Source organism: Penicillium samsonianum, assembly GCF_028829775.1.
Source record: "Penicillium samsonianum strain IBT 33392 chromosome Unknown utg000003l_segment0_segment0, whole genome shotgun sequence".
In the NCBI taxonomy this organism is placed as follows: Eukaryota; Fungi; Ascomycota; class Eurotiomycetes; order Eurotiales; family Aspergillaceae; genus Penicillium; species Penicillium samsonianum.
This window is the reverse complement of record NW_026643261.1, coordinates 2,075,169-2,099,078: the sequence shown is the minus strand read 5'-3', so window position 1 is coordinate 2,099,078 and position 23,910 is coordinate 2,075,169. Positions and strand designations below refer to the sequence as shown.

The 23,910-nt window shown below is 48.8% G+C and overlaps 12 protein-coding genes across 12 annotated transcripts; 9 read left to right on the top strand and 3 right to left on the bottom strand.

Moving 5' to 3' along the window:
• Positions 1–1,321: 1,321 nt before the first annotated feature.
• Positions 1,322–2,551, bottom strand: N7471_004378 (protein MEMO1; the record flags this gene model as incomplete). Its single annotated transcript, XM_057277097.1, has 3 exons — positions 1,322–2,201; positions 2,253–2,321; positions 2,397–2,551. 3 exons carry the CDS (start codon positions 2,549–2,551, stop codon positions 1,322–1,324), a joined length of 1,104 nt encoding a protein of 367 aa, XP_057136707.1.
• Positions 2,552–3,274: 723 nt separating this feature from the next.
• Positions 3,275–4,185, top strand: N7471_004377 (uncharacterized protein). The gene is made up of 2 exons (XM_057277096.1): positions 3,275–3,505; positions 3,574–4,185. Exons 1-2 carry the CDS (start codon positions 3,346–3,348, stop codon positions 3,987–3,989), a joined length of 576 nt encoding a protein of 191 aa, XP_057136706.1. The 5' UTR covers positions 3,275–3,345; the 3' UTR covers positions 3,990–4,185.
• Positions 4,186–4,805: 620 nt separating this feature from the next.
• On the top strand, positions 4,806–5,199 carry N7471_004376 (LSM domain-containing protein; the record flags this gene model as incomplete). Its single annotated transcript, XM_057277095.1, has 2 exons — positions 4,806–4,916; positions 4,999–5,199. 2 exons carry the CDS (start codon positions 4,806–4,808, stop codon positions 5,197–5,199), a joined length of 312 nt encoding a protein of 103 aa, XP_057136705.1.
• A 2,321-nt stretch (positions 5,200–7,520) lies between these two features.
• Positions 7,521–9,246, top strand: phzA (putative serine/threonine protein phosphatase; the record flags this gene model as incomplete). The annotated part of the gene is made up of 3 exons (XM_057277094.1): positions 7,521–8,879; positions 8,931–9,083; positions 9,217–9,246. 3 exons carry the CDS (start codon positions 7,521–7,523, stop codon positions 9,244–9,246), a joined length of 1,542 nt encoding a protein of 513 aa, XP_057136704.1.
• Positions 9,247–10,428: 1,182 nt separating this feature from the next.
• Positions 10,429–11,521, bottom strand: N7471_004374 (alternative oxidase; the record flags this gene model as incomplete). The annotated part of the gene is made up of 3 exons (XM_057277093.1): positions 10,429–10,936; positions 11,002–11,295; positions 11,394–11,521. 3 exons carry the CDS (start codon positions 11,519–11,521, stop codon positions 10,429–10,431), a joined length of 930 nt encoding a protein of 309 aa, XP_057136703.1.
• Positions 11,522–13,228: 1,707 nt separating this feature from the next.
• Positions 13,229–13,453, top strand: N7471_004373 (uncharacterized protein; the record flags this gene model as incomplete). Its single annotated transcript, XM_057277092.1, has 1 exon — positions 13,229–13,453. One exon carries the CDS (start codon positions 13,229–13,231, stop codon positions 13,451–13,453), a length of 225 nt encoding a protein of 74 aa, XP_057136702.1.
• Positions 13,454–13,574: 121 nt separating this feature from the next.
• N7471_004372 (proline dehydrogenase family protein) lies at positions 13,575–14,672 on the top strand (the record flags this gene model as incomplete). Its single annotated transcript, XM_057277091.1, has 2 exons — positions 13,575–13,801; positions 13,856–14,672. The coding sequence occupies 2 exons, from the start codon at positions 13,575–13,577 to the stop codon at positions 14,670–14,672; spliced, it is 1,044 nt and encodes a 347-aa protein (XP_057136701.1).
• Positions 14,673–15,911: 1,239 nt separating this feature from the next.
• On the top strand, positions 15,912–17,582 carry N7471_004371 (sugar porter family MFS transporter; the record flags this gene model as incomplete). The annotated part of the gene is made up of 3 exons (XM_057277090.1): positions 15,912–16,107; positions 16,167–16,349; positions 16,414–17,582. 3 exons carry the CDS (start codon positions 15,912–15,914, stop codon positions 17,580–17,582), a joined length of 1,548 nt encoding a protein of 515 aa, XP_057136700.1.
• A 165-nt stretch (positions 17,583–17,747) lies between these two features.
• On the bottom strand, positions 17,748–18,647 carry N7471_004370 (uncharacterized protein; the record flags this gene model as incomplete). The annotated part of the gene is made up of 2 exons (XM_057277089.1): positions 17,748–18,471; positions 18,523–18,647. The coding sequence occupies 2 exons, from the start codon at positions 18,645–18,647 to the stop codon at positions 17,748–17,750; spliced, it is 849 nt and encodes a 282-aa protein (XP_057136699.1).
• Positions 18,648–18,972: 325 nt separating this feature from the next.
• Positions 18,973–20,876, top strand: N7471_004369 (uncharacterized protein; the record flags this gene model as incomplete). The annotated part of the gene is made up of 4 exons (XM_057277088.1): positions 18,973–19,113; positions 19,164–19,662; positions 19,693–20,643; positions 20,701–20,876. The coding sequence occupies 4 exons, from the start codon at positions 18,973–18,975 to the stop codon at positions 20,874–20,876; spliced, it is 1,767 nt and encodes a 588-aa protein (XP_057136698.1).
• A 985-nt stretch (positions 20,877–21,861) lies between these two features.
• N7471_004368 (uncharacterized protein) lies at positions 21,862–22,371 on the top strand (the record flags this gene model as incomplete). The annotated part of the gene is made up of 1 exon (XM_057277087.1): positions 21,862–22,371. One exon carries the CDS (start codon positions 21,862–21,864, stop codon positions 22,369–22,371), a length of 510 nt encoding a protein of 169 aa, XP_057136697.1.
• A 142-nt stretch (positions 22,372–22,513) lies between these two features.
• Positions 22,514–23,411, top strand: N7471_004367 (uncharacterized protein; the record flags this gene model as incomplete). The annotated part of the gene is made up of 2 exons (XM_057277086.1): positions 22,514–22,779; positions 23,006–23,411. The coding sequence occupies 2 exons, from the start codon at positions 22,514–22,516 to the stop codon at positions 23,409–23,411; spliced, it is 672 nt and encodes a 223-aa protein (XP_057136696.1).
• Between the last annotated feature and the right edge of the window lie 499 nt (positions 23,412–23,910).

Here is a 23,910-nt window from a genome sequence, read left to right as displayed (position 1 = left end):
TCTCCACTAAGCCAAGCTGGACTATGTTGAAGATAAAAGGAATGAAAGATGTGTCCAGCTTAATGAGCGACTGGAGTAGTGAGGAATGAAAGCCCGTAGAAAGATAGGACATAAGACTTGAGTTAAAAAGTCTTATATGGATTTGGCGCTTTGTTTTACAATGCCACATTTTCTATAATCAGATCCACTCTTTGTATGCATAGTTGGACAATAGATCAATTAGACAATGAAGCCCTAAAGTGGGCTGCTGCCTTCAAAGAAAACCCCAAAGAAATCCTGCTGATGCCCCGACTGCCACAGTGCCACCCTGTCAGACGAGGGTCCTCGGCGCTTAGATTCCGACGGGACCAGGAAACCGAAAGATGCTCTTCTGCGATCTGGTTAGTTGAAATATAATGAGACTAGGGGAAGAGGCTGACAGAGACAGGTACCTGGTGATCCGTAGGGCTGTCGGATTGGCTGAATAACGCCTCCATCAGCCCAGCGGCTAATTTACGGAGGTGTTCCACGTTTGACCTTTTCTGGTAACATAGAGTGCAGAGATATTCTAATAGATCTCATCTTGAAACATCTTATACAATCTAAGAGATCAGGGATCCATTCACAAAGCACAAAGGACCATGTGCATGGTGTATCCCCAAGTGCAATCATCGACTGTGGGGGCCCTCGGCGTTAATATGTTTCAAAACCTGACCTCAAACTTGAAGAAAAGTCTGTCTCGGCGATTTATTATCAATCTAAGATCTTCTTATTTGCTACTAGTGAGTGCAAAGAGGAAATCGGCGGGGTTACCTGCTCTAGAGATCTCACGCTAGATTCTCGTCTCTTGATGTGGTATTATAACTCCCCGTGCGTGTGTAGGATAGCAGTCTAACATTGTTTTGAATGAAGCCTTGTGACGGATATATGCCGTTTGAGATTCCTAGTATCCGAGTAGACCTGCCAGATACCCAACCCACCAATAGACATAGAGAGGGGTACGGATATCTACCAAGTGTCAGCTTATGGCAATTCGGGAAAGGTGGGAATATAAACCCGATTTGATGGGTATCTGCGATAGAGCCTGTCATATGTCTAGACTGGTGATTTAGGTAAATGCTACAGTCCATCACACGAAAGGAAGAAATACCCACGGCCCCGGGTGGACACGCGATCTTGAAAGTTATATTGAACAAGTTAAATCTAGGTAATTTCTGGTTCGGATAACCATAACTCATTGATTCCAACCTTACTTGAGCAATCGTTGCTAGAGCTAACGCCCGTTATCCGAGCTAAAAGCAAGGAGAAAAGGTCTGCCATCAAGGCCATGTGATGGACTATCTTAAAGCACGGCAAATGCAGAGACATAGCTCACCGAGCTGTCATCGATATCTTCTACATCCGAGCTACGCTCGTACCGCAGGAAGTAAAAGCGTCCTTCCTGCTCGGCTGCTTGACTTGCCGTGACGATTTCCAGGGCTGCCATGATTACCCCGATCGGATGGCGCCCGCATACTGTGTTACCCGTGCGTTCAATAATTTCGAGGAAAGACTTTGCAGATCCCGTCGTGATAGCAGCCATGGTAGCCATGTCAAATGCTGAGATACTCTCGTGAATGGCAGGCTCACGGCTTGAGATATGGTCGCGTTTCCGCAAAGAGTGACCAGCTGAGACCATCTCGACGGCCTGATCGACGCTGCTTGCATCCATTCCGGGTTGCGGAAGTATATCACCAGACAATGGGAGTTGTGGCCCTGGCCTGAGGGCCTGTGGAACATAGTATGTGTAGCGGAAGCGGAGGCCCCAGTGGCAGAAATCCGAACTTATCACAAAGGCGTTTTCCGGGTCCGCCAGATAGGGGGCTAAGAGGGCTCCGAATGCTTGCTCTGTTGCCGTCGAGGTATTTCCCACCATGATTGGGACTAGAGGTGGGTATTCGGAGGCTGGAGAATCTGGATATTGGAGCTGGAGCAAGCGGTGGATGTAAGGTAGGTGCATCTCGATGCTATGCTCGTCTTCATCGACCGATCGTGACATAGTTGTGAAGCTAATCTTTGCCCCGTTTGGTTTGGTTGCCTGGGTTTCGAGAAGCCGGGTAATCAGCTCGGTGTCTAGTGGGAGGGGTTCATCGGATAGAGGGGTACGGTAGGAAGTTAGCGTTGGGAGAGCCAATGTTGCGAGTGAGACATGATGTGATGGTCCCAGAATAAAGATTCGCTTCCTATTTGTGAGGTTAGAGAGGTTTCATAAAAAAAGCCGGAGATAAGCTCACGCTTTAGAGAGATCCAGTGCCTTGTATGCGTAGGCTGCGCAGGGCCCGGAGTACGAATAACCCGCATGTCTGGTTGATTAGTATGCTTGGCTCTGGATACATATGTAATATCTATCATATGTATGATAAGGGCCTCAGACATACGGTGCAATGATCACTCTGGCTCCTGGAGTTGGCAGCGAGCCGACCTTCTCCATCGTGTCTGGCACCTGCGCCAGCCAACCATCTAGCTGACGGGCCAGAGTGCGGGCACTATCTGAGTACCATGATCCAGAGTGAGAGGCCTGTCGAGATGGCATGGTAGGATTTGTATTAATGGGTTAATGTCAAGGTGAATGTGAGAAGTGGTGTCCTACAACCTTGGAAGCTGAAGCTCTCCAATTGAGGAGAAGTGGGGGGAGCGGGGGATCCCGAACACTCTACTCCGTAACCAACGCGCCAATGGGAAGATTTGGGAGATACAGAGAAAGATTTATAGGAAATATGCATGCATTTCCTATATAGGAGTTTTCTAGTCAACATCGTATTGTGAATTTCTATATTTGAGTGTCATATGGAACCTCAGAAGTACCTATATACCCTACCAAGATACAGCACTGGCAAACAGAATGAAAGGGTCGAATAGCTGCATATAAAGAAGTGGCTGTTTGTAAAAATGTTAGTTATCAGCAAGAGTTCGTTGTACATTGCAGTCGTGTTTGAAGAAGTGTAGTTCTGGATACCGAAAGAATGATCGCGACAAGGGATAGTCGCTTGATCGAGGCAACAGTATTGATACCTCTAGGTCGGATATATCCATTGAGAGTAGAAATAATCTGCTTCTTCTACAAATGCAGAGGTCCCAGCGTTCATGTAGAAAGTTGTTAATGGACAGCTATCCTACCTATATTACCCGTTTTGGCTTAGCCTCAAGGAATGCAACGCGAAACCCGGGAATGACGCGCTCAGCCAATTGTGTTCGCATTGCCCAGTCCTCGTCTCAATTTCTCACACCTCTCTTCTCTTGTCATTACCACCTTCGTGAGACTTTTTATACGCAATTACCTCTACACACCCTCTACCGATCTACCTTACTATACACCAAGCTCTTAAAATGTCACTCAAGCGGAAAGCTTCGTTCACAGCTCTCCCGACCAGTCCGTCAGTTCCAGCCCCCAGTGAATGGGGCATGATGATAGATGGGAGCACACACCTCCACAGTCGGACGCGAAAGCGCTTCAGAGACGATCGTCCCAGTGACCAAGTTATTTACCGTAAGTGCCTCGGCTCGGAGTACTCTCCCTTGATCGCGTCAACGTTCAACCTTGCTAACAGCCGGCAGGAAACACCCTACGATGGATTTTCTCCGCACAAAAGCAGCAGGAGGCTACACAGGCCACCGATATGGATACAATGGACTCAGAGCCGACTCTCGAAACACCAGAAGCTGTTGACCCCCGACAACAAACATTACACCGATTCTTCCAACAAACGCCGCAGCAATCATCTTCTTTCCGACCATCCCGTCAAGCGCTTGCACCGCGTGCCAACGAGACTGCACAGACCCAGGAGGATCTCCTGCGTCGCCAGGCTTTTAATCAAATGAGCTCCGGAGACAGCTCGAGCGACAGCAACAGTCCCGGATCCAATCAGATGGGTGCTGATGTGGACATGGATATGGACATGGATAGCAGAAGCGGGAGTGATGGGTTGGATCAGGCGCCCAAGAACTGGGTAGGAGGAATGGCCTGGATGTAATTTGGTTACACGGGTCCTTTTTCATCATCGTGCGCTGGTGTTTTTTTTGTCAGGAGAGGTTATCATTACCTTTCCTTCTATTTCGTGATACCTATTGGGCTATTTGGGCTATTTGGGCAAGGTGTTAATGGCTAATTATATTGCCTTGCTTTTCTTCCCTTGTTGAAAAGAACCGAGAGATTTTTCGGTCTTTAGCGTCTATGGAAGCCCGGGACTACTTGAAAGACTAGGGGCTTTGACTTATAATGAACGTACATAGCTAGCTATCTGGCTTAATTCGATATTCTAGTGACTCCCGACTTCATTGCAGGCTTGGGTAAGGGTGCGTCTCATTTGATCCGGCCCTAGGTAGCTATATCGGAGGTATTGTGATCGCTTGCCTAGATTGGTATGTACCTAGGTAGCTAGTCCGATATAACCACTAGTGTATACATAAATATACGTATAGAGTAAGGTTAGTAGCTCATGCTACATTTTTGGGATACTGACTCTTCATTATCTAGACACTCTATAGCTCTTTCAAAATTGTAGATTTTGGCATGATCGCTGTTTATGGCCGGCCGCCATTAGCCTAGTGTGGCCTCAGGCATCAACAAAGTTGTTTGTCCACCCGACGTCGTCCCTCCTTCAATTGAACCACAAGGCCAGGGGAATCCCAAACTGCAAGAGAAATTACTTAACTTTGCCAACCCCCCGAATAATCCGACTCTGTCATTCCTCCGTCGGAATCCTTTTCAGCTCGGCTACCCTCAGACTTCAACTCCCCCGCACATTGGAGGTCCTTTGGCTGCTGACACGAACAACGCACCAACCACAATGGATCACGATCAGTCTGTTGAGTACTTGGAAGGGCTGTTGGGTCACACACTGCGGATTCATACCACGGATACTCGGATGTTTGTCGGGCTTTTTAAGTGTACCGATGCGGTAAGCAGTTATTTATGAACTACATGCTATGGGATTTGAAATAGCATACAGCGAGCGGTACTAATCAAAAATTCCTCGATAGGACCGGAATATCATCCTCGCCAACTCTTTTGAATATCGTATGCCCACTACATCTGCCGTACAAGCCGCCGCACACGAGAAAGAGTCGCGGGGAGAAGGGTCGGAAGCAAAGAGCGCAACTGTCAAAGTGAACATGACACACCGGTTGATAGGCCTCATTGTGATACCAGGACGACACATTACGAAAATAGAGCTGGAGTAAGCCTTAATGTGGTCCCAACTCGGGCTCGTGTCCACGAGGCCTTCATTTTCCCACCTGGGGATCGTTCTCTATTCTATTCTCGAATGATAAACCTGGCTCTGCTGCCCCACAATACCAAGCAGCATAGCAACCACCTATGGCACCCACCCACGCGATATGCCGCAGGAGAGGCCCGGTTCCTGCCATGCGCCCACAATCACCCTGGTCCCTGCTTTTCCGCCAGGGCTAGAGTTGGGCGTGGAACTGCCAAGAGGAGGCTTTCTTGCAGCGGCGCTCGCTGCCCCTCCACCAACGTGGCATCGGGATCACAACAGCTGCATCGCAGCGTCGCAGCATCCAAGGTGGCTTGACCGGCAGTTCTGCAGTCAAGTTATCGGATAGGGAGATTTGTTTGTGGCAGGCGCTTTCGGCGAACAAGGGGTGAATGGAGGGACAAAAAGGCGGTGTCTCCGCCACAGAGATCCCTTGGCGTGCAGCGTGGTTGCTTTCGTGCAGAACCAAGACTATCTGTGGCTCGTGTACGCTTCCTCTGCGATCTGATCATGGGGCAGGGTGTATCTTGTTTCTGAAAGGACACTACTATCCTCTAGCCGCCTTCCACCGTTGGAAGTGTTTGCAGGAGGCTTATGCTCTATCACGCACCAACATATAACTTTGTGATGTATCATTTTGCTTCCGAACGTGGTATTGAGTCTTTGAGTCAGTGGGCGCTTCACTTTTATCTTTATCGCTTCTGATAGGAGACGTGCCCCAGGTGGCGGGGTCCAAGCTCCGGATAGATTCTCTTGCGAATGGCCGGGTAGGTTCGGAAAAAGATTCATGGTGTCTGACTGGCTCTACAAATTCATTTATGGTCTCTTCAGGTGGCCCAAATTTAAATGCAATTGTAAATGCATGTACATTGTAGCGAGAAAAGCATCGCTTATCGAGCGCTAATAGTAGTGGGGGTTTTAAGAAAGACATCTAAAAAGACCGCTAAACAAGACCAAAGGATTTACCTAGAAAATGGAAAAATAAAAAGGATATTGTTCACATATTGGGGGAGAAAGTCGGGGCTCTACAAGATTAAAGAAAGAAAATAAAGAAGATATTTCCTAAATTTGTGCGGTGTGAAGCTGTAAAGAGATAGAGATATACAGACCTTACAAGTGACTTCAGATCTATGTGTACTAGTTTGGCTTTAAAGAAAGAAAAAGAAATCAAATCAAATAAAAAGAAAAATAACCTTTTTGATTAAAGCTGATGAATAACGATTAACGACGAATCCCATGAATCTTCAGTTACCTAGGTATAAATATAAGAGTCCAGACTCTCTATCTCCAAGGTTAAATCAGGCAACTGTCTTAGATCCTCGACAAAGTTCTTTGTATAGCTCGGTCCAAGAGATAGTCCGGCTGACCTAATCCACCCCGATCGAGACCGGGCCCAAGAAAGGGAAACCACAAAAACAGCCACTTTGTACCCGTGAAGTACCATTTTGCTGTACTAGCGGTGGCGGAGTACTTTTGCCTACATCTCTTTACCTTTCTGGGCACTTTCTTGACTTGCAACTTTCCTCTTCCCCTCTCGATCTTTTCTTGTTTTCATCCTTGCAGGGAGCTTCCACCCTGCTCAGTGCTATATCTCTGCTCCCCCCCCATTTGATCCTTCTTGAGGTAAAGTGTTCCCCCGGGGTGTCTGCCTGCGGCTTATTATGTGGAATACCACCCATTCACACCCCCCGTACATAATGACGCATTCCTCTACCCGCAAACCCACCATTCCCAGTCTTTCTCCATTCAAGGACCTCCCTTGCTTCTTTTTTTTCTTCTCTTTCTCACCAATACCTCCACATGCCACCTGGGTTTCTGCGGAGTCAGCCCTGCAATCCCGCACCTGCATTGTCTCGTGCAAGAGGCTAACTTTCGGTAGAGCTTGCTCAGCCTTTCACCTCGGAGCTTCCGCCTTTTATCTTTAGCTTCTCACCATTCGAAAACCCCTCCACCTGCATCAATCACAAAACATCTGGCCCGCTACCTAGATCTTCACTCTGACCTCGCCACCTCGCCCGTTCGCCTCGTAACTGTGCTCACGTTTTGCACTTGCCTCCGCCCGTGTGTATTCCTTAGAGTCCCGACCAGGTGGATTAGTGATAATCAATCCTCACACAAACTGTTGCGCATTCTTTGCAGAGCCTCTCCAAGCTTTTTGTAATATTGCAGAAGCTCGGGCCAAGACATTCCAGCAACACAACAGGGGTTTCTCGGCATAACAGTTCGAACTTCCACCGTTCGTGCGATCATCTCAAACTCAAGCTTGGCACTTACCCGAGCCTTGTAGTGATGGGTCAGTCGCATTCCAAGGGCAACGCCTCGGGCGACCCTCTTCAGTCCTACCCTTCGTTTTCCAAGTCCGACACCAAAGAGTCTCTCCGCTCGTTCCGCGGCTCGATCCGATCGAAAATCCCTGGTGCTCGCAGCTCCGATAGCCCTCGGGGCTCCACCACTGCTCTCTCCCGGACTGAGAGCCAGACCGATAAATCCGATGCTGGATCCCTCAAGTCCGTCGGAAGCCGCCCTGGCTCCAATGCCGGCCTCCCCCAGTCGCCTGGTTCCGAGAGCACCTCGCGACCCGGCTCCCCCCAACCCCCGCCGTCTCCCTCGCTTTCCACCAGCCTGCAACGAGGCCACAAGGATGTGAACGCCATGAAGCAGAGTGGCGAAGTTGACCATGTGTCAGATGGCCCTCCCTCTGGTGGCCCCCCAACCGGGGCTTCCGCGGTCGCTGGCGAATCAATTCTGATGAAGCGAGAGAATCAACTGAATCCCATTTTGGACTTCATCTTGAATGCTCCTCTGGAGACTTCTGGATCTCCCGGGATGGGCATGGGCGCTTTGAAATCCATTGATTTGGACGACATGATTTCGCGACTCCTAGATGCTGGTTATTCTAGCAAGGTTACCAAAACAGTCTGCTTGAAGAATGCGGAGATTACCGCCATCTGCACCGCCGCTCGCGAGCTCTTCCTGTCGCAGCCTGCTCTGCTGGAGCTGTCTGCTCCCGTGAAGATTGTCGGCGACGTTCACGGCCAATATACTGACCTCATTCGACTCTTCGAGATGTGTGGATTCCCTCCCGCTTCTAACTACCTTTTCCTGGGTGACTACGTCGACCGAGGCAAGCAGAGTCTGGAGACGATCCTTCTGCTGATGTGCTATAAGCTCAAGTACCCCGAGAACTTCTTCTTGCTTCGAGGAAACCATGAGTGTGCCAACGTTACCCGTGTTTATGGGTTCTATGATGAGTGCAAGCGTCGTTGCAACATCAAGGTCTGGAAGACCTTCATCGATACCTTCAATTGTCTCCCGATTGCTGCGATTGTGGCCGGCAAAATCTTCTGTGTCCACGGTGGTCTCTCCCCTAGTCTTTCGCATATGGACGACATTCGCGGTATCGCTCGCCCCACTGACGTGCCGGACTATGGTCTGTTGAACGACCTCCTGTGGAGTGACCCGGCAGACATGGAGGAAGACTGGGAACCTAACGAGCGTGGTGTCAGCTACTGTTTCGGAAAGAAGGTGATCATGGACTTTTTGCAGCGTCACGACTTCGACCTGGTTTGCCGTGCCCACATGGTGGTTGAGGATGGATATGAGTTCTACCAGGATCGTATTCTGGTGACTGTGTTTTCTGCACCCAACGTCAGTCGCCTTCTCTTGTGTTTCACTATGACTCTCACTGACCTCTCACAGTATTGCGGCGAGTTTGATAACTGGGGCGCTATCATGTCAGTCTCAGGCGAACTTCTTTGCAGCTTCGAACTTCTCAAACCCTTGGACTCGACCGCCCTGAAGAACCACATTAAGAAGGGCCGAAACAAGCGCAACAGCATGCTGAACAGCCCTGTAAGGAATCCCCCTTTAGATTTCCCCCCATGTGATCGTTGCTGCATTGTACAACACTGCCGAGCTTTCTTCTTGCAAATTATGCAGTTATTGCATCCCGTATCTTCTTGAACGAATCGCTAACCAATTCCAGCCTGCGGCGGTATCGGCGCAAAGTTATTAGGCCCCACCGATCGCTCTACATTTGAAATTGATATCATCTCCTGCGATCTGTCATTGCTGTCATGTTCTCGATTACTCTGACAGTCATTGACCGGCAATGAACACGACTTTTACCAAACTAGCAACGTGGTAGCCTATCCCTTGTTTGATAATGGCTGATCACTGAAATCGCTCTACCACCACGGCTCTCGCACCAACTTCCGGACCCAACCCCCCCGGTATGGATGCCCAAAATGAGGCTTGGCGCAGAAGTGAACCAGATTCCTCTGACCGGTCCGCGCATCGGAGCCCTTAAGGCACCGTGGTATGCGTGGACCCGCAGATCCCATATTTGCGGACCCAATGGAAAGACATACTCGAGCAAAGGCACGTGGAATCTCTATAGGCCACTTTATTGTCGCCTAATTCGGTTCCAGCTCACAATGCAGTCGCGTGCAAACCCACGGCATTTTTCTTCGGCCCCCCTAAAAATCATAGCTATGTATCTCTACATGGCTTGGGTTATCAGGCCTCTCGTTTTTGGTGTGGCATTCTCCTGCATGTACTTACAATATCTACTCTTTTATCCCAAACAAATGGTATTTCTTGGGCATCATTCAGCTTTCTTCTTTCTTCCATTTCTTTAGGACCCATGGACCGTCATAGTATATTTAAAATGCATGATCTTTAGGTCCTTAGGGGTATTTTTCAGATATCTTTCCAATATTTCCTATTGACCGTCTAGCGAAGTTGCGTATTTGGCTAGACTCTTCTGTGGGTAAATCAAACCCACACCGCTACATACTAAATGCCCTCATGACTTGGCCAGAAGCCAGTCAAATGGACCGAAATAGTTTGTACTCTGTACAGCCAGCGCTGACCAGTTGTATGTCTAGGCCTCACTCGGGACCACCTTCCGACACGCCTCGGCAGCTCACCCGCCTCTGTCGAACATCGCCTATATGCACATGTACTTGGGTATCAGGTACGATCAAAAGAAAATTTCAAAAATTGGGCTTGATTCACACCTGCAGATAAGAAAGGTTTTACTAATGATATCCTGCAACTCACGTAAGTGTATTGACATGCTTAACGATAATATGGTAGAGCTCTAGTAATTGCTTTTTCAAAACATACACAAACCCATTTTGTGATAGATCAGTGGTAAAGGTCAAGTAAACAAAAACAGAACCCGATTCCTCAATCAAGTTTCCTTCCGACTATTTCCCTGCAGTTGGCGCAACCCCCCAGTCGAACGAGCAACAGATTGAACCTGAACCCTAACACTCGCCGCAAAAGGATTCCGATCCGTATTCTGATCCAAATTCCCCAAAGCATGATTGACATCACGATGTTTGGCCTCATCAGCACGAACATACAGCAACAGTGAATGCATACACCGTTGACCCTCCGGCATTTGCCAGTACTTGATTGCCATCTCGGGAGCCTGCAAGCTCTCCCATCCAGGCAGATGACCATTCTCGAGGTCAAGAATTGCCTTCGAGTATGTGATGACAGCTTCTTCCTCTAGATACCCCACAAAGCGATGGCAGATCTGAGGCGAGATGAGATATGCGAGGGAGAATCCGCTGAAGAATACCCACTGCGCACCGAGGACCATGAACCGCATTGTTGGCCCTGGCTCGGCGAGCTTCAGGAAGGTTAGGAGGTGCATTCGTTCGTTGTAGGCTTCTTCGAGGAGTGTTTCTATCCTGTATTGTGTGGGATATTAGATACTATTCTATCTACCAAGGAGAAGATGGATGGTATCACTCACCACCCGTTGTCTCGCCTCATTCGCCGGATGCTTTTGAGATGCCGGAGCATCCCTGCTACCATCCCCGGCACGCCGGCTACACTTTCCAGGAACACGAATCTTGTGATCCATTTCTCCTCAGTCATGTGGTGGGCCTGAGGGAGTGTGGTTATGTTCGTTGGTCGACTGTGGTATCCGGAGACAAGATCCATACCCCAGCGTAATAGGCGCACGGTTCCGAGAGCTGCTCTATCTTGCCAGGTGTGTGCCTTGCGGTGGGCGGTTCGGACAGCGAGGATCTGTTCTTTTGTGTATCTAACAGGAAGGTGATATATGTCAGATACAAATCTTTCTGTTGTAAGGAAGCAATGAAGCAAAGGTTTCCTCCAATGAGGCACCTTAGTTGAACATACACGGGATGGGTCCATGATGACTTTTGGCCAACTTGTGTGCTTGTTGTATGGTTTCGCTTGATCGGCACCAAGGCAGACAGGCTGCTATATCTGCTTGGCTGAGCGTATGATATAGTGCTCCTGAGCATTGTGTTGTGCTGAAGACGGGTGGGCACAAGAGAAAGCCGAGCCGTACTTGTTTGGATATTCATGACTATCAAACAGTATAAGGGAATGCAAAAAGAAAGAGATAGAAGAACGAGAAATCTTTACAAGCTGAAATGATTTGATTCTGGAATTGAGTAGTCAAAGTCCAACAGAAGTGTCCGTCTTTTATGCCATGGATGTTCTGTTTCCTACAATGCAGAACGCAGACTATGACTCCACAATTGTTGATGATCTCGTGTTCTACAATATACAGTGTATGCTGGATAATAGCTTCACCAACTCCGCGAGATCAAATTAAAGATGGTACTGCAAGGAGAAGATCGCGCCTTGTTGAACCCTAATCGCCCGATTTCATCCGACACGGGGAAGACCTCGGGTGAGGAAGTTCTAGATGGATTTTTCGTGACTCATTAAAGGTTACATCTTGAAGAAGAGTCACTTTTACAGCAAAGAGATAATAACATGTTTAAAAGGGGCCAACCCTGTGAACTAGCGATGCTAAGTTTTGTCTAGTGCACCGTGCGTAGGCCTGGGGCTGCCATCATATTATATTAGACTCAAAATGGAAACTGAAAGTCAGGGGATATTTAAGAACGGACTAAGAGTTACATACTTATATATGTTGGGAATGAATGGTACGTTCCTCCTGAAAAGTGCAATAAATGAACACTGGCTACCTTCCAAGGTTGGTAATAGCTGACCCAGGGTGGTTGGAAACATGTCTTCTTCTTCGTCTTTTGCCCATATAGAAAACCTATACCAGAAGACATGGGCTGCGTAAGATAATCAATTTCTATGTCCACTGCAAAGTGAATTAGTGATACTATTATATACTTCAAGAAATTAGTCGCTTTCAACTCCTTAACATGTCCCTTTTCGGGTGATTTTGCTAGATAATTTCCACCCCGAACGCTATTACTTAGTGAAAGGGAAAAAATGGCAATTGCTAGCATAATAGTCAATCTAGTTAATCTAGTTAAATTGATCGGAAATGATATTTTCGAAATGCTCGAAGACCGCTAGTCACGACCACCAAGTAAATTGCCATAATCTGTTAAACGAGAAAATACTGCGCTTTGGTGATGCTCTAGACTCTATTATACTGTCTTCTATCTTGTGTATCTCGTGTGATATCGATGGTCTATCTTTCTATGGGATATGGCATTCATGGATATGTTCTCAGATTGTACATTAACCTTTCCGTCATGCCTGAAAGATATCAATAATCCGCACAGCAACATCAAATGATCTGTTGACACCGCATACTCCTGTCTATCTTTGTGTCACTTGATAAAAACCAAATAGGCGCTGTCGGTAGGCATACCGTTGATAACATAGACAACCAACCCCGCCACCGGCGAGTCTCCCGTGCAGACATTCCACGAACGAATTATCTGGATCACCAATAGGACCAGTCCTCCGAATACTCTCTCCGGATTCCATTACTATTTGCGGAGAGACTGACCAGCAGGAGTGACAATCACCCCGCATGGTGGGTTGTATCAGTTATCAAAGGCACCGGGCGCCTGCCCGAGATGCTATTTGGTTTTATACGAGGGGAACAACATGAAGGATAAAGAAGCTGGCCCCTTCGCCTAATTTAACATGAGCAGAAGTCGAAATTCATAATATAATCCAAAAGAAATGGGTACCGTACTTCCTGGAAAGCCTCTAACGGCTCTTGCGCGATGCACTCGGCCAACGAGGAATGTGAATACCCCGATGACACTGCGCTTTACTTCAACACTCCAAGCACACGCACAAGTAAAGACTGGTCTGAGCCCCCCACTACCCCCTCTCTCCGTTTTACCAGCTCGTGTCTTGCTCAGATCTCTGCTGGTCTCTACGATATCGTCGAAGAGATTCCTCCTCATTCCGGCGCTTTCGTTGATGTCCTTCCTCTCCAAACCTAACAGGATATGGCTATTCGACGTGGATCGGAATCCGATCCTACATGGAATATTAAAGAAAACGTTCTATAATCAATTCTGTGCTGGGGAAAATGGGGCAGAATGCAGATCCACCATCCGGGAAATGAAAGACATGGGCTTCCGCGGTATGATTTTGACATACGCTGCTGAGACTGTGTTTGATCATAGTACTCAGGCTCAGCATGGACAGGGCATTGCTGCTTTGAAAAGCGAGCACGGGGATGTGTCCATCGAAGCTTCGGTCAATCATTGTCCTAGCATCGAAGCTTGGCGGGAGGGGACAGTTGAGACCATATACATGACGGAGGCAGAAGACTATCTCGCAGTCAAGTAAGTTACTCGGAGCCCACTCCTTTCATGGAGTAACAACTGACCGTCTACAAGGTTGACAGGTGCTGGCGTTAAAGTCACCGAGGCTTTTGCCGCTGGAGAGTTGCCTCCGCAGCAAATGATGGATGCACTGGATGAGGTCTGCACCAAGGCCAAAGACCGAAAGGTTCGCATCCTCGTCGACGCCGAGTCTCAGCACTTCCAAAAGGGCATTGCACGGGTAGCTGTGGAACTTATGCGCAAATACAATCGCGACGGTTATGCCACTATCTACAACACCTACCAGGCCTACCTCAAAAGCACACCAGCAACACTGGCCAACCATCTCGCCGTGGCAAAAGAAGATGGCTTCACTCTCGGACTCAAGCTTGTGAGGGGCGCATACATGGCTACGGATGAACGGTCCCTGATCCACGACACGAAGGAAGACACCGACAACGCATATAATATGATTGCCCAGGGGGCACTGAGGAAGAACATTGGAGAATTTGGAGACAAGGGCAGCCGCGACTTCCCCTCTGTGAATCTCTTTCTGGCAAGTCATAACAAAGAGAGCGTGGTGGCTGCCCACGAGCTCCATAAGCATCGTGTTATGTCTGGCTTGCCTACCGTGCCTGTGCGCTTTGCCCAACTCCATGGTATGTCTGATGAGGTTAGCTTTTCGCTGCTTCAGATGAATGACGGCGATGGAACACCGGAAGTATATAAATGCTCCACTTGGGGAGGTATGGGTGATTGTCTGGCCTATCTTCTTCGTCGGGCAATTGAGAATCGCGATGCTGTTCTGCGGACAGATAGTGAGTATCGGGCGTTGAAGAAGGAGGTTTTCCGGAGAGTGAAGTCGTTGTTTGCTCTTTCGCCATCTTCATAGCATACCCGATGGGATATGAATTTATGATCAATGTGTTACAATGACTTTTACTCTCAGTTTCTTTCAATATACTAGGCCCATGGCAATAGATTAGACCTGAATAGGTAGTGTAGAGAGATAAAATTATATCTGACAAGAGGCTGACTGATCTTCATCTACACCACGAGAAAACCTATGACCCGATGGGTCGTCACTTCCAATTTTGACCATGACAAAATAGTTTCAGAAGGAGTGATCATGTATGATCTGGTTGTGTACAACATATATCCTCCGGAGTAATGACCTGGTTGGTCCATGTCAGTTTGGGTAAAGATCTGCATTTGTTGGTGATTTCGGGGCCAGTATTATTCTCATAAGCACCGAAAATTAGATTGTAACCGGCTCGGCTGTCGAAAATAGAGGATGCAATGATAATATAGGGAAATTGCCCTGGCGATTATTGTTTTCCCTTATAATTGTAGGGAATATATCGCCCTGTAGCTCACCGCAATGATGACATGATGATGCTAGGGAGGTCAAGAATGTTCAGTATGTTTCACGGAGCCACTATCAAGGGCGTTAGAACTGAAACAGTGCGCAATTTGCGTCATATGGACCATCAAACACAGCCAGAGGTGAAGAAAGCGGTGCATGAGATAAGATATATTGCGTGAGTTGGAAGGGGCTATGCTTGACACCGCTCTATGTTCTACATGATGTTTTAGTTCACAGCACTCACCCTTAGCTCGATAGGACCGTATAGCGTATGGCACCCCGCCTAAGAGCTAAGAGGGGAAATGTATTTGAGGTATTAATAGAGGACATGGATGTTGACTCGTATAGCCAATAAATGGGAGACTGTGGAGTCCTGGGCCATAAGTCCGGGGCGATATTGCGCAACCTCAAGCCTGGGGCTTGATAGAGCTATTCCGTACTACGCCTAGCGCCGCCATTTACCAAACTTGGAGGAAGACTAAGCTCCACTCACCGTCGAATATGAGAAGCCGGTTGGCCCGTTCGGTGAACGTCCGAAGCTTGGTAAGCTTGTCTTTCCTTTGTAGCCCTGGAGTAGCCCTAGCTACATACATATGTACTCCAGAGTCAATCTGGGGCCCCTCGCTTCGGGATTTAGTAAGTGGGGGTGTTACGTCGAGGCAACTCCGGAAGTTTTTGATTCCGTTGTTCTCCCCTGTGTGTTGGAATCGTGTGAAGTTTTTGAACTCATCCGACAAAAGACCTTTTAGCACTAGAGTGAACGCTATGGCTCCTAAGCTCAAAGGAAAGTCCTTGAGCCTCGCCATCGGTCTCATTGGCGCTGTCGGATTCGTATTACAGGGTTACGATCAGGCAGTTACCAATGGACTGTTGACACTGGGCTCTTTCATCGCTGTCTTCCCTCAAATCGATACCGTGCATACTAGCGGCAGTGAGAAATCTCACAACTCTACAATTCAAGGTATCTACTCAAATGAATCGTTGTTAGAGGTTAGCGAGAGCAATGTTGACCATTACAAGGCACAACGGTCGCTATCTATGAAGTTGGATGCGCAATAGGTGCAGGTTCCTGCGCCTTTCTAGGCGACAGACTTGGTCGTCGCAAGACCATATTTCTTGCCGGTTGCATAGCCTTAATTGGTATAGCTATTCAAGCAAGTCCTTTCTCGCTCGGCCAGCTTATCGCTGGCAGGGTCATTACTGGTAAAGCCCCAACCTACTATTGAATAAATTATAATAAACTAACCAGTATTCTGTAACTGAATAGGTCTTGGTGTCGGTGGCTTCACCGCTACAATCCCAATGTACGTTTCCGAGTCATCTGGAGCAGAGGCCCGTGGACGAATGGTGCTGCTAGAGGGGTGGTTTGCAATCGGCGGCATTGTTCTGGCAACATGGTTGGAATTCGGACTCTACTATGTCAGCGACAACTCCGTTAGCTGGCGTTTTCCCATTGCATTCCAAGGCCTCTTTGCTCTTATTGTTGTGGGGTGTATCATGCTCCTACCCGAGTCTCCTCGCTGGCTAGCACGCGTCGGACGCCTCGAGGAGGCAGCTGAAGTCTTAGCCCGCATGGAAGATGTGTCTGTCGACTCTGAGCATGTCCTACAGGAGCTGGAAATTATCCGACAGTCACTTGTAATTGACGAGAACACCGAATCGGCAGGTTCCTCTTCGCCGTTTGCTCTCACGAAGAACCGCCACCTGCACCGTACAGTTATTGCTGTTGGTGTGAACATTCTGGCGCAGATGACCGGTGTCAACATCATCACTTTCTATTCTGATACTATCTTCGAGTCCGACCTGGGCTACTCAGGTACACTCTCACGAATCATCACGGGATGTCTGCAAATCTGGCAGTTTTTGGCTGCAGGCCTGGCCGTCCTACTCATTGATCGCATCGGACGTCGTCCACTGCTTATTGCTGCCGCTGCCGGTATGACCGTTTCCCAGGCCTGTCTTGCTGGGCTATCAAGCGACCCTGAAAACAAGTCCGCAGCTGGCGCATCACTCTTGTTCTACTTCGTAGCACTTTTCTGCTTCCCTATTGGACTTTTCCTTGTCCCATTCATGTACGCTGCGGAGATCGCACCGCTACGCACTCGTGCTAAGGTTACTGCTATGGCAGCTGCAGCAAACTGGCTCTTCAACTTCGTGTTGGCGGAGGTGAGCCCTGTCGGGTTCGCTACTATCCACTGGCGGTATTACATTGTCTACGCGTGCATTAGCGCCTTTGCTTGTGTATGTTTCTACTTCTTCTGCCCTGAGACTAAGGGCCGTACACTGGAGGAGATCGATGATATCTTTGTTCAGTCGAAGTCTGTCTTTGATACTGTTCAAATCGCACAGGAGATGCCTTACCAGACGGAGATTCTGGCGCACGTCAGTGATACTGAGAAGGGTGGGCTGCAGGCTACGCAGGTTGAGAATGCTTGAAAATGATATGAAGAAGCCTGCGATGATGTGATGCTTATCAAGATTGTTTAGATGGAAGCTTATGATAAATTATAGATTTACTTGTCTAGGTAGTTACGTTGGGTCTCTTGACCCCAGCCATTTGTTCAAGATATGAATGGATAGATAGTTAGACGAGAAATTTATTCAACTCGAGACTTTGGCATGAAAAGCAGATCGCAACTCCATATTCGTCAAGCACCCAATTCCAAATGCAGGAATGATACGGACACAACGCAACAAAGTCGACGAGGGAAGATATTGCTGTGAATGCTTCACCCTTTCTAGGAAAGGCATAGTATATTGCCGTGTATACATATCCAACGCCAACAAATGCAGCGGAGTAGCAACCAGCTGAGTCAAAACGGGCACAGTCAATTGGGTGATAATAGGCTTTGCGTGGGGATGAGCTGTCAAGCTGTCGGGGATGGCATCCGACAACCACGGGGCCAACGTAAATGACCCAAAGATAGTCACACCGTCTCGCACAAGGAAGATAACAGCTGCAGTTCGTGCCAATGACTTGTTCTGGAGGGGTACAGAAATTGGAGTGTTTGCTCTCGATGTCTTGGCATCGGGACCGCTGCCGGTGCCGTATTCCTGCGCAAATCGGATGTCCTTCCACAGCGCTAGCGGCACGTTAGCCATCATAGTTGTGGCAAATGTGATCGTCCCCGCGGCGGTTATCTCAAGCTTGCGACTGATTGTGTCGGTCACATTTGCGACGGAATAGGTTGCCGCGTAGAGGGCCCAGACGATACCGAAGGGTCGTTGGAAGACAAACAGACCCGGCTGTCGGAGGGCCCCGACCGCATGCCGACGAAGCCCTCGGAGAATGGGTTGCTTGAAGGCAGCTTGCTCAACAAGCGCTCTAAATGCTTGTTAACGCGGAAGCATCGCGCGTGCAAGCGTCGAGACAAACCTATCAATAATTGCCACCATGGGTGTCACTAGGGACGCCGAGGCTGCTGCCGCGGCGAGATCGCCTGCCAGTTGTCCCATTTGAGGATTGCCCCAGCGAGCTTCATTTGATTTCACTTGTTGCATAATGATAATTTGGAGTACATACTAGTTCGGAGTGTCATGCTTATCTACTCTGAAAATATATGACTACTTAGGTACACTACCCAATCCAGCCTGATACGAGCACCGGATGGCCTCCCGATGCTGCAGATTTCGAATAGCAGCCATGTATTTAGCTTAATCTTGCACGTCAGAGCTCAAGCTCACGGCAATAATCATGTGGGGTAAACGGGGAAGCCTCCGATATTTTTAGGAGGGGTCGTTGACGTTTAAATTGATATGTTCGTCGTCTCAAACTGATTTATTAAGTTAACATTGCCATTAACTCGACTCAAACCTGCTATTCATAATGTCTACCACACTCATGAGACTTCGCTCGGCACGGCCTACTGGCTCTCGCCTGCGCTCCATTCCTGCGGGACTCTCTATTCAAGCTCGTGCTAAGACTACCATGCCATTCCGCCTCCCCGATCCCCGAAACGAACCAAACGTGAGTGTGATAGACCTATTTAACCAAACTCAATGTTAATTAGACTATAGCCTCTATACAAGAAAGGCTCCCCAGAGCGCGCCAAACTTGAAGAAGCATTGACGAAGCTCCGTTCTCAGCTGCCCGTGCGAAGTGAACTATTCTACGATGGAAAATTCCAGGCGAGCTCCAAGTCTTGGGATCAACCACTGCCTGCCGAACATGCCATTACCTTCACAAACTACCCACTTGCCACCGATGAGCAGACCCGGTCAGCTATTGAACTAGCTCTGGAGGCAAAGCAAAGCTGGCAAGATACCCCATTTGTTGATCGAGCTTCGATCTTTCTCAAGGCTGCCGAGCTGCTATGCACCAAGTACCGATACGAGATTATTGCAGCTACTATGCTTGGACAAGGAAAGAACATTTGGCAAGGGGAGATTGATGCAGCCGCTGAATTGGCCGATTTCTTCCGCCTAAACTGTAACTGGGCCGCTGAAATCTTGGAGAAGCAGCCAACTCGTGGCAGTGATGGCATGTGGAGGTTAGTCTACATCGAACTCTTGAGCTGTTACGGGATAATTTGCTAACTACTGACAGTCGTATCGACTACCGTCCTCTGGAGGGCTTCGTTTACGCAGTCTCCCCAATTCAACTTCACAGCCATTGGTGGCAACCTGATCTGCGGACCCGCGCTGATGGGCAACGTGGTACTGTGGAAACCTTCGGCATCGAACGTCTACGCCAGCTCTATACTCTACAAGGTTCTTTTGGAGGCTGGTCTCCCTCCCAATGTGATCCAATTTGTGACCGGTGACCCCGAAGCCATTACCGAGACTGTGCTCTCACACCGCGACTTTGCCGGCTTGAACTTCATTGGCTCTTCCGATGTCTTCCGTTCTCTGTATGGCAAGATTGGCCAGGGCGTTGCCGCAAAGAAATACCGCGAGTTCCCTCGCTTTGTTGCCGAGACCAGCGGAAAGAACTTCCACCTTGTTCACCCCTCGGCCGATATCACCAGTGCAGTTAACCACACCATTCGCGGCTCGTTCGAGTACCAGGGTCAGAAATGCTCTGCCACATCTCGTCTCTACTTGCCCGAGTCTCGTGCAGAGGAGTTCCTTACTCAGCTGAAGGCTGGAATCAAGGAAATCTCCATTGGAAACCCGGACAAGGACTTGGAGGCTTTCATGGGCCCTGTGATCCACCGTGGATCATTTGAGAAGATCAAGTCCATCATTGATGCTAGTAACAAGGACCCCTCGCTGAAGCTAATTGCGGGTGGTACTTATGATGAATCTGTTGGATACTACGTACACCCTACTGTGTACCAAGCCGAGTCACCAGACCACCGTCTCTTCAACGAGGAGATCTTCGGCCCCGTGCTTGCCGTGCACGTCTACAAGGATGCCGACTGGGCTTCTATTTTGAAGTCTGTTGATCAGAATGGCGGCGGATTTGCCTTGACTGGTGCTGTCTTTGCCAAGGACCGCGTTGCTATCCGCCAGGCTGAAGATGCGCTCCGATACTCTGCTGGCAACTTCTATATCAGTAAGTTTCACAGTGTTCAAGTGAATTGTTGCCATATCTAACCATTTACTTTTACAGATTGCAAGACAACCGCTGCCCTTATCGGCCAGCAGTCTTTCGGTGGTGCGCGTGCTAGCGGAACCAACGACAAGGCTGGTAGCTCTGACCCTCTTCGTCGTTTTGTTAGCCCGCGGTTAATTAAGGAGGAATTCTTTGACCAGGAGGAGGGATTCACTTACCCTAGCAACCACTAATATTGGGATATAAAATGAATAGTTTATAGATTTTTCACTAACACAATATGTGCTTTCGCAATTCATGCATACTGCTATTTGGTTCGATCAATTCCACTTCCAAGATTATAAGATACAAGAGTAGTTAGTAGGTCTGCTAGAAACTCGCGATACTTGGAAGTTAGAGAGGGAGAAGAAGAGAGAGAGGATATATTCTTACATATGTATTTACCTACGTACCTAATTAGGTTGGTAGAAGGCCACGGTTACCAAAGGTAGTTACCTCGACTACCGAGGTACCTAAGAGGAAGGCACGCCTCTGCTAACAGTAGCTAAGGGAACACCAGTCAACACTTTGACCAAGTTGTCATCTTCACAACCAGACCTCAGTCGTTTTAGAGGTTGCGTGGTCTGAATCAGATTCAAAATTGAATTCTGATATTCGATTCTGGCTGAATCCAGCCGACGGAAATGCCAGGATTTGTCTAACTGGGAGTAGACAAACACGAACGAGCAATCCGTATTGAGAAGTGGAGACTCCAGAATGGAAGAGGTGGTGGCCACAATGAACAACGTGCGTTTCCTTCTCGTTTGGAAAGATACCTACGTCTTTACAGGCGGATACACCAACGCCGGCTGGCTACTCCGCGCGATGTACCCTAAAATGTCCTCTATTCTGCGATGTGGACTTGTCACCAGCATTTAGAGCCCACGCCAACATCATCGTGAGCCCCGAGTGAGCCCCGAGTGAGCCTTGAGTGAGCATCCCATTCAACCCAATGCTAGTCACGATACTAGTGCATGTTTTTCATTAGCCCCTCCGTCAGTTTTTCTGTTTCTACCCCCAGGTCACCTCGCCTCATCTCCGCCGTCCCTTATCTTTCCTAGCCCCCATTAACCTCCCATACCAATGCGGAGGCGACAAACTGGCTTGATCTCAATGACCCAAACCTGAATTGGATCGGCCAAAAAGTCATTATTTGGATGCAGCGCTCCAAGGACCACCATGAACAGACACAACAGCTCGTACAATGGATGCGAGAGTACGTTGCGGTCGTCCGCAGACATCCCAACAATCAAGGACAAGCAAAGTCACACTGGTTCAAGGAATGGAATGAAGTGGATGACAAAGCTCGCCGCAGACCCGCGATGCCATGGCGCTATGGCTCCCTCCCCCTTCTTTCATTTCCACTCTTCTCTGTGTCAAATATCTCCGCGTGTTCCGCTCAGTGACGAAGAAGCGGAAGATCTGGTTGGTTACTTGCCCGAAATCCTCTGGTTATCTCTAACCCTGATTTCAGAGGAGGCACGCTTGCAGCTAAACCCAACGAGGCGCTACGACAATCAAGGCAATTGCGTAGCATTTTCCCCGCGTGATCCTTTTTTCATGGATGAACAGGACCGGAGAGGATATTTGCTTGAGGCAATCCGGGATGAACGCGCTGAGCAGCTCAGAGCCATTTGCGACGTCTTCAACCTCGACCGAGTGCACAGCGCGTCTTTCCAACACCAATAAAATGGCAAATGGCTAGTTCATGTTACCATTCAAGGAAACAGCAACCCACCGCTTTCGGAGATGATACATGTCGGCTTCGCGCTCTACAAGGGTCAACCCATAGCAAAAAGAGACCCGAAGTACAATGGAATCGTCGTTAACGATGATCTTAATAAGCAAGGTGACTTCACACTGCTTCTTGCCTCCGCGAGACTCTCGTATTGTCCAGATCGTTACCCTGGTGCTGCCAGGCGTCTCTCCCGTTGATGGCCAGCTCAAAGCGACTGATCAAGCCTCCAAGGTCACGGTTTTTTGTGATGGGGTTGAAAATCTACGAAGGGGATTCTCATTGAAAAAGACCGCCCTCGCCCACGGCAGAGAAATGGATCCCTATGGTCCAGCGTCTTCCGAGCCTCGTCAGGCCACCAAGTGCGAGGGGAAGACGTTATGATCATTTACGCCCTATCGTGCGCAGCGGAATCTAGTTAAAACTGCCCTCGACAAAGAGCAGCTTGGCCACAAAGATGTCCTCACCGTCGACGCCGGGCAAGGCCGAGAAGCCCCTGTTGTGCTTCTTTTGTTGACAAAGCCGAGCGAGAACCCCAAGAGCCTCGGCTTTGAATACTGACCGTCACCGGGTGAATGTTGCTATCAGTTGGCCTCAAAAAGGTTTCGTCATCATTGGAAACCTCCAAGTATGGGACAAGAGGAGCGAAGTGGATGACGAAGGCGAGAAATGCACGCTTCCTCGGAAAACTGCTATTCGACGTTATAACCAAGGGAAACGTGTTGACCTGGATCACGCCACTACACCCACTCCCACCATTGTCAGCACCACTGCTGCGGCCGGTCCAACCGGTGTCGCCCCTGCTGCCGCCGCCCCCGCCCCCACTACCGCCACTGCTGATACTATCGCTGCCGCTGTCACCGCCACTACTCCTGCTCTCACCACTGCTACCACGGCCAGCACCACTGCTGCGGCCGGCCCAACCGGTGTCGCCCCCACTGCAGCCGCAGCTGCCACTAAGGCTACTACGGGTCCTACTGCTAGCGCCGGCTAGCTTTCAGTATTATGTTTTTAGTTACCTGGGCCAGTAGGCCCTAGTGAAATGAAGATTATGATTTGCCCTTCGGGGCTTTTTGAATCACTCCTTTACTGTAGTTGTAGAGCTGTGTATATATGCATGTATCTCAGAACTCCTATATATCGTCAACGTGGTTTACCTCGATTATAATCCTATCTATCTCTTTGAGTATATTTTGTGTACTAATAAAGTGACCTATTCTCACAAAGAACTCGGCCCTTTCCCCCTCACCATATCACATCTTATTTCAGTTATGTCCACATATGACCTCTTACGTGGCTCCATTCTCTTATCATAAATTTCCAAAATCGTCAAAAAAGCCCATTTGGGCATATCGGGAACCCTCCCGGTGGTCCACTTCTCCGCAGCCCCCGCACTAGTCCTGGTATCGGCATTGACGCCGTTGACACACGGAGGTATATTGAGCTGTAACTATAGATATCGAACTATTAGACCACCTGGTGGAAGTTTCCCA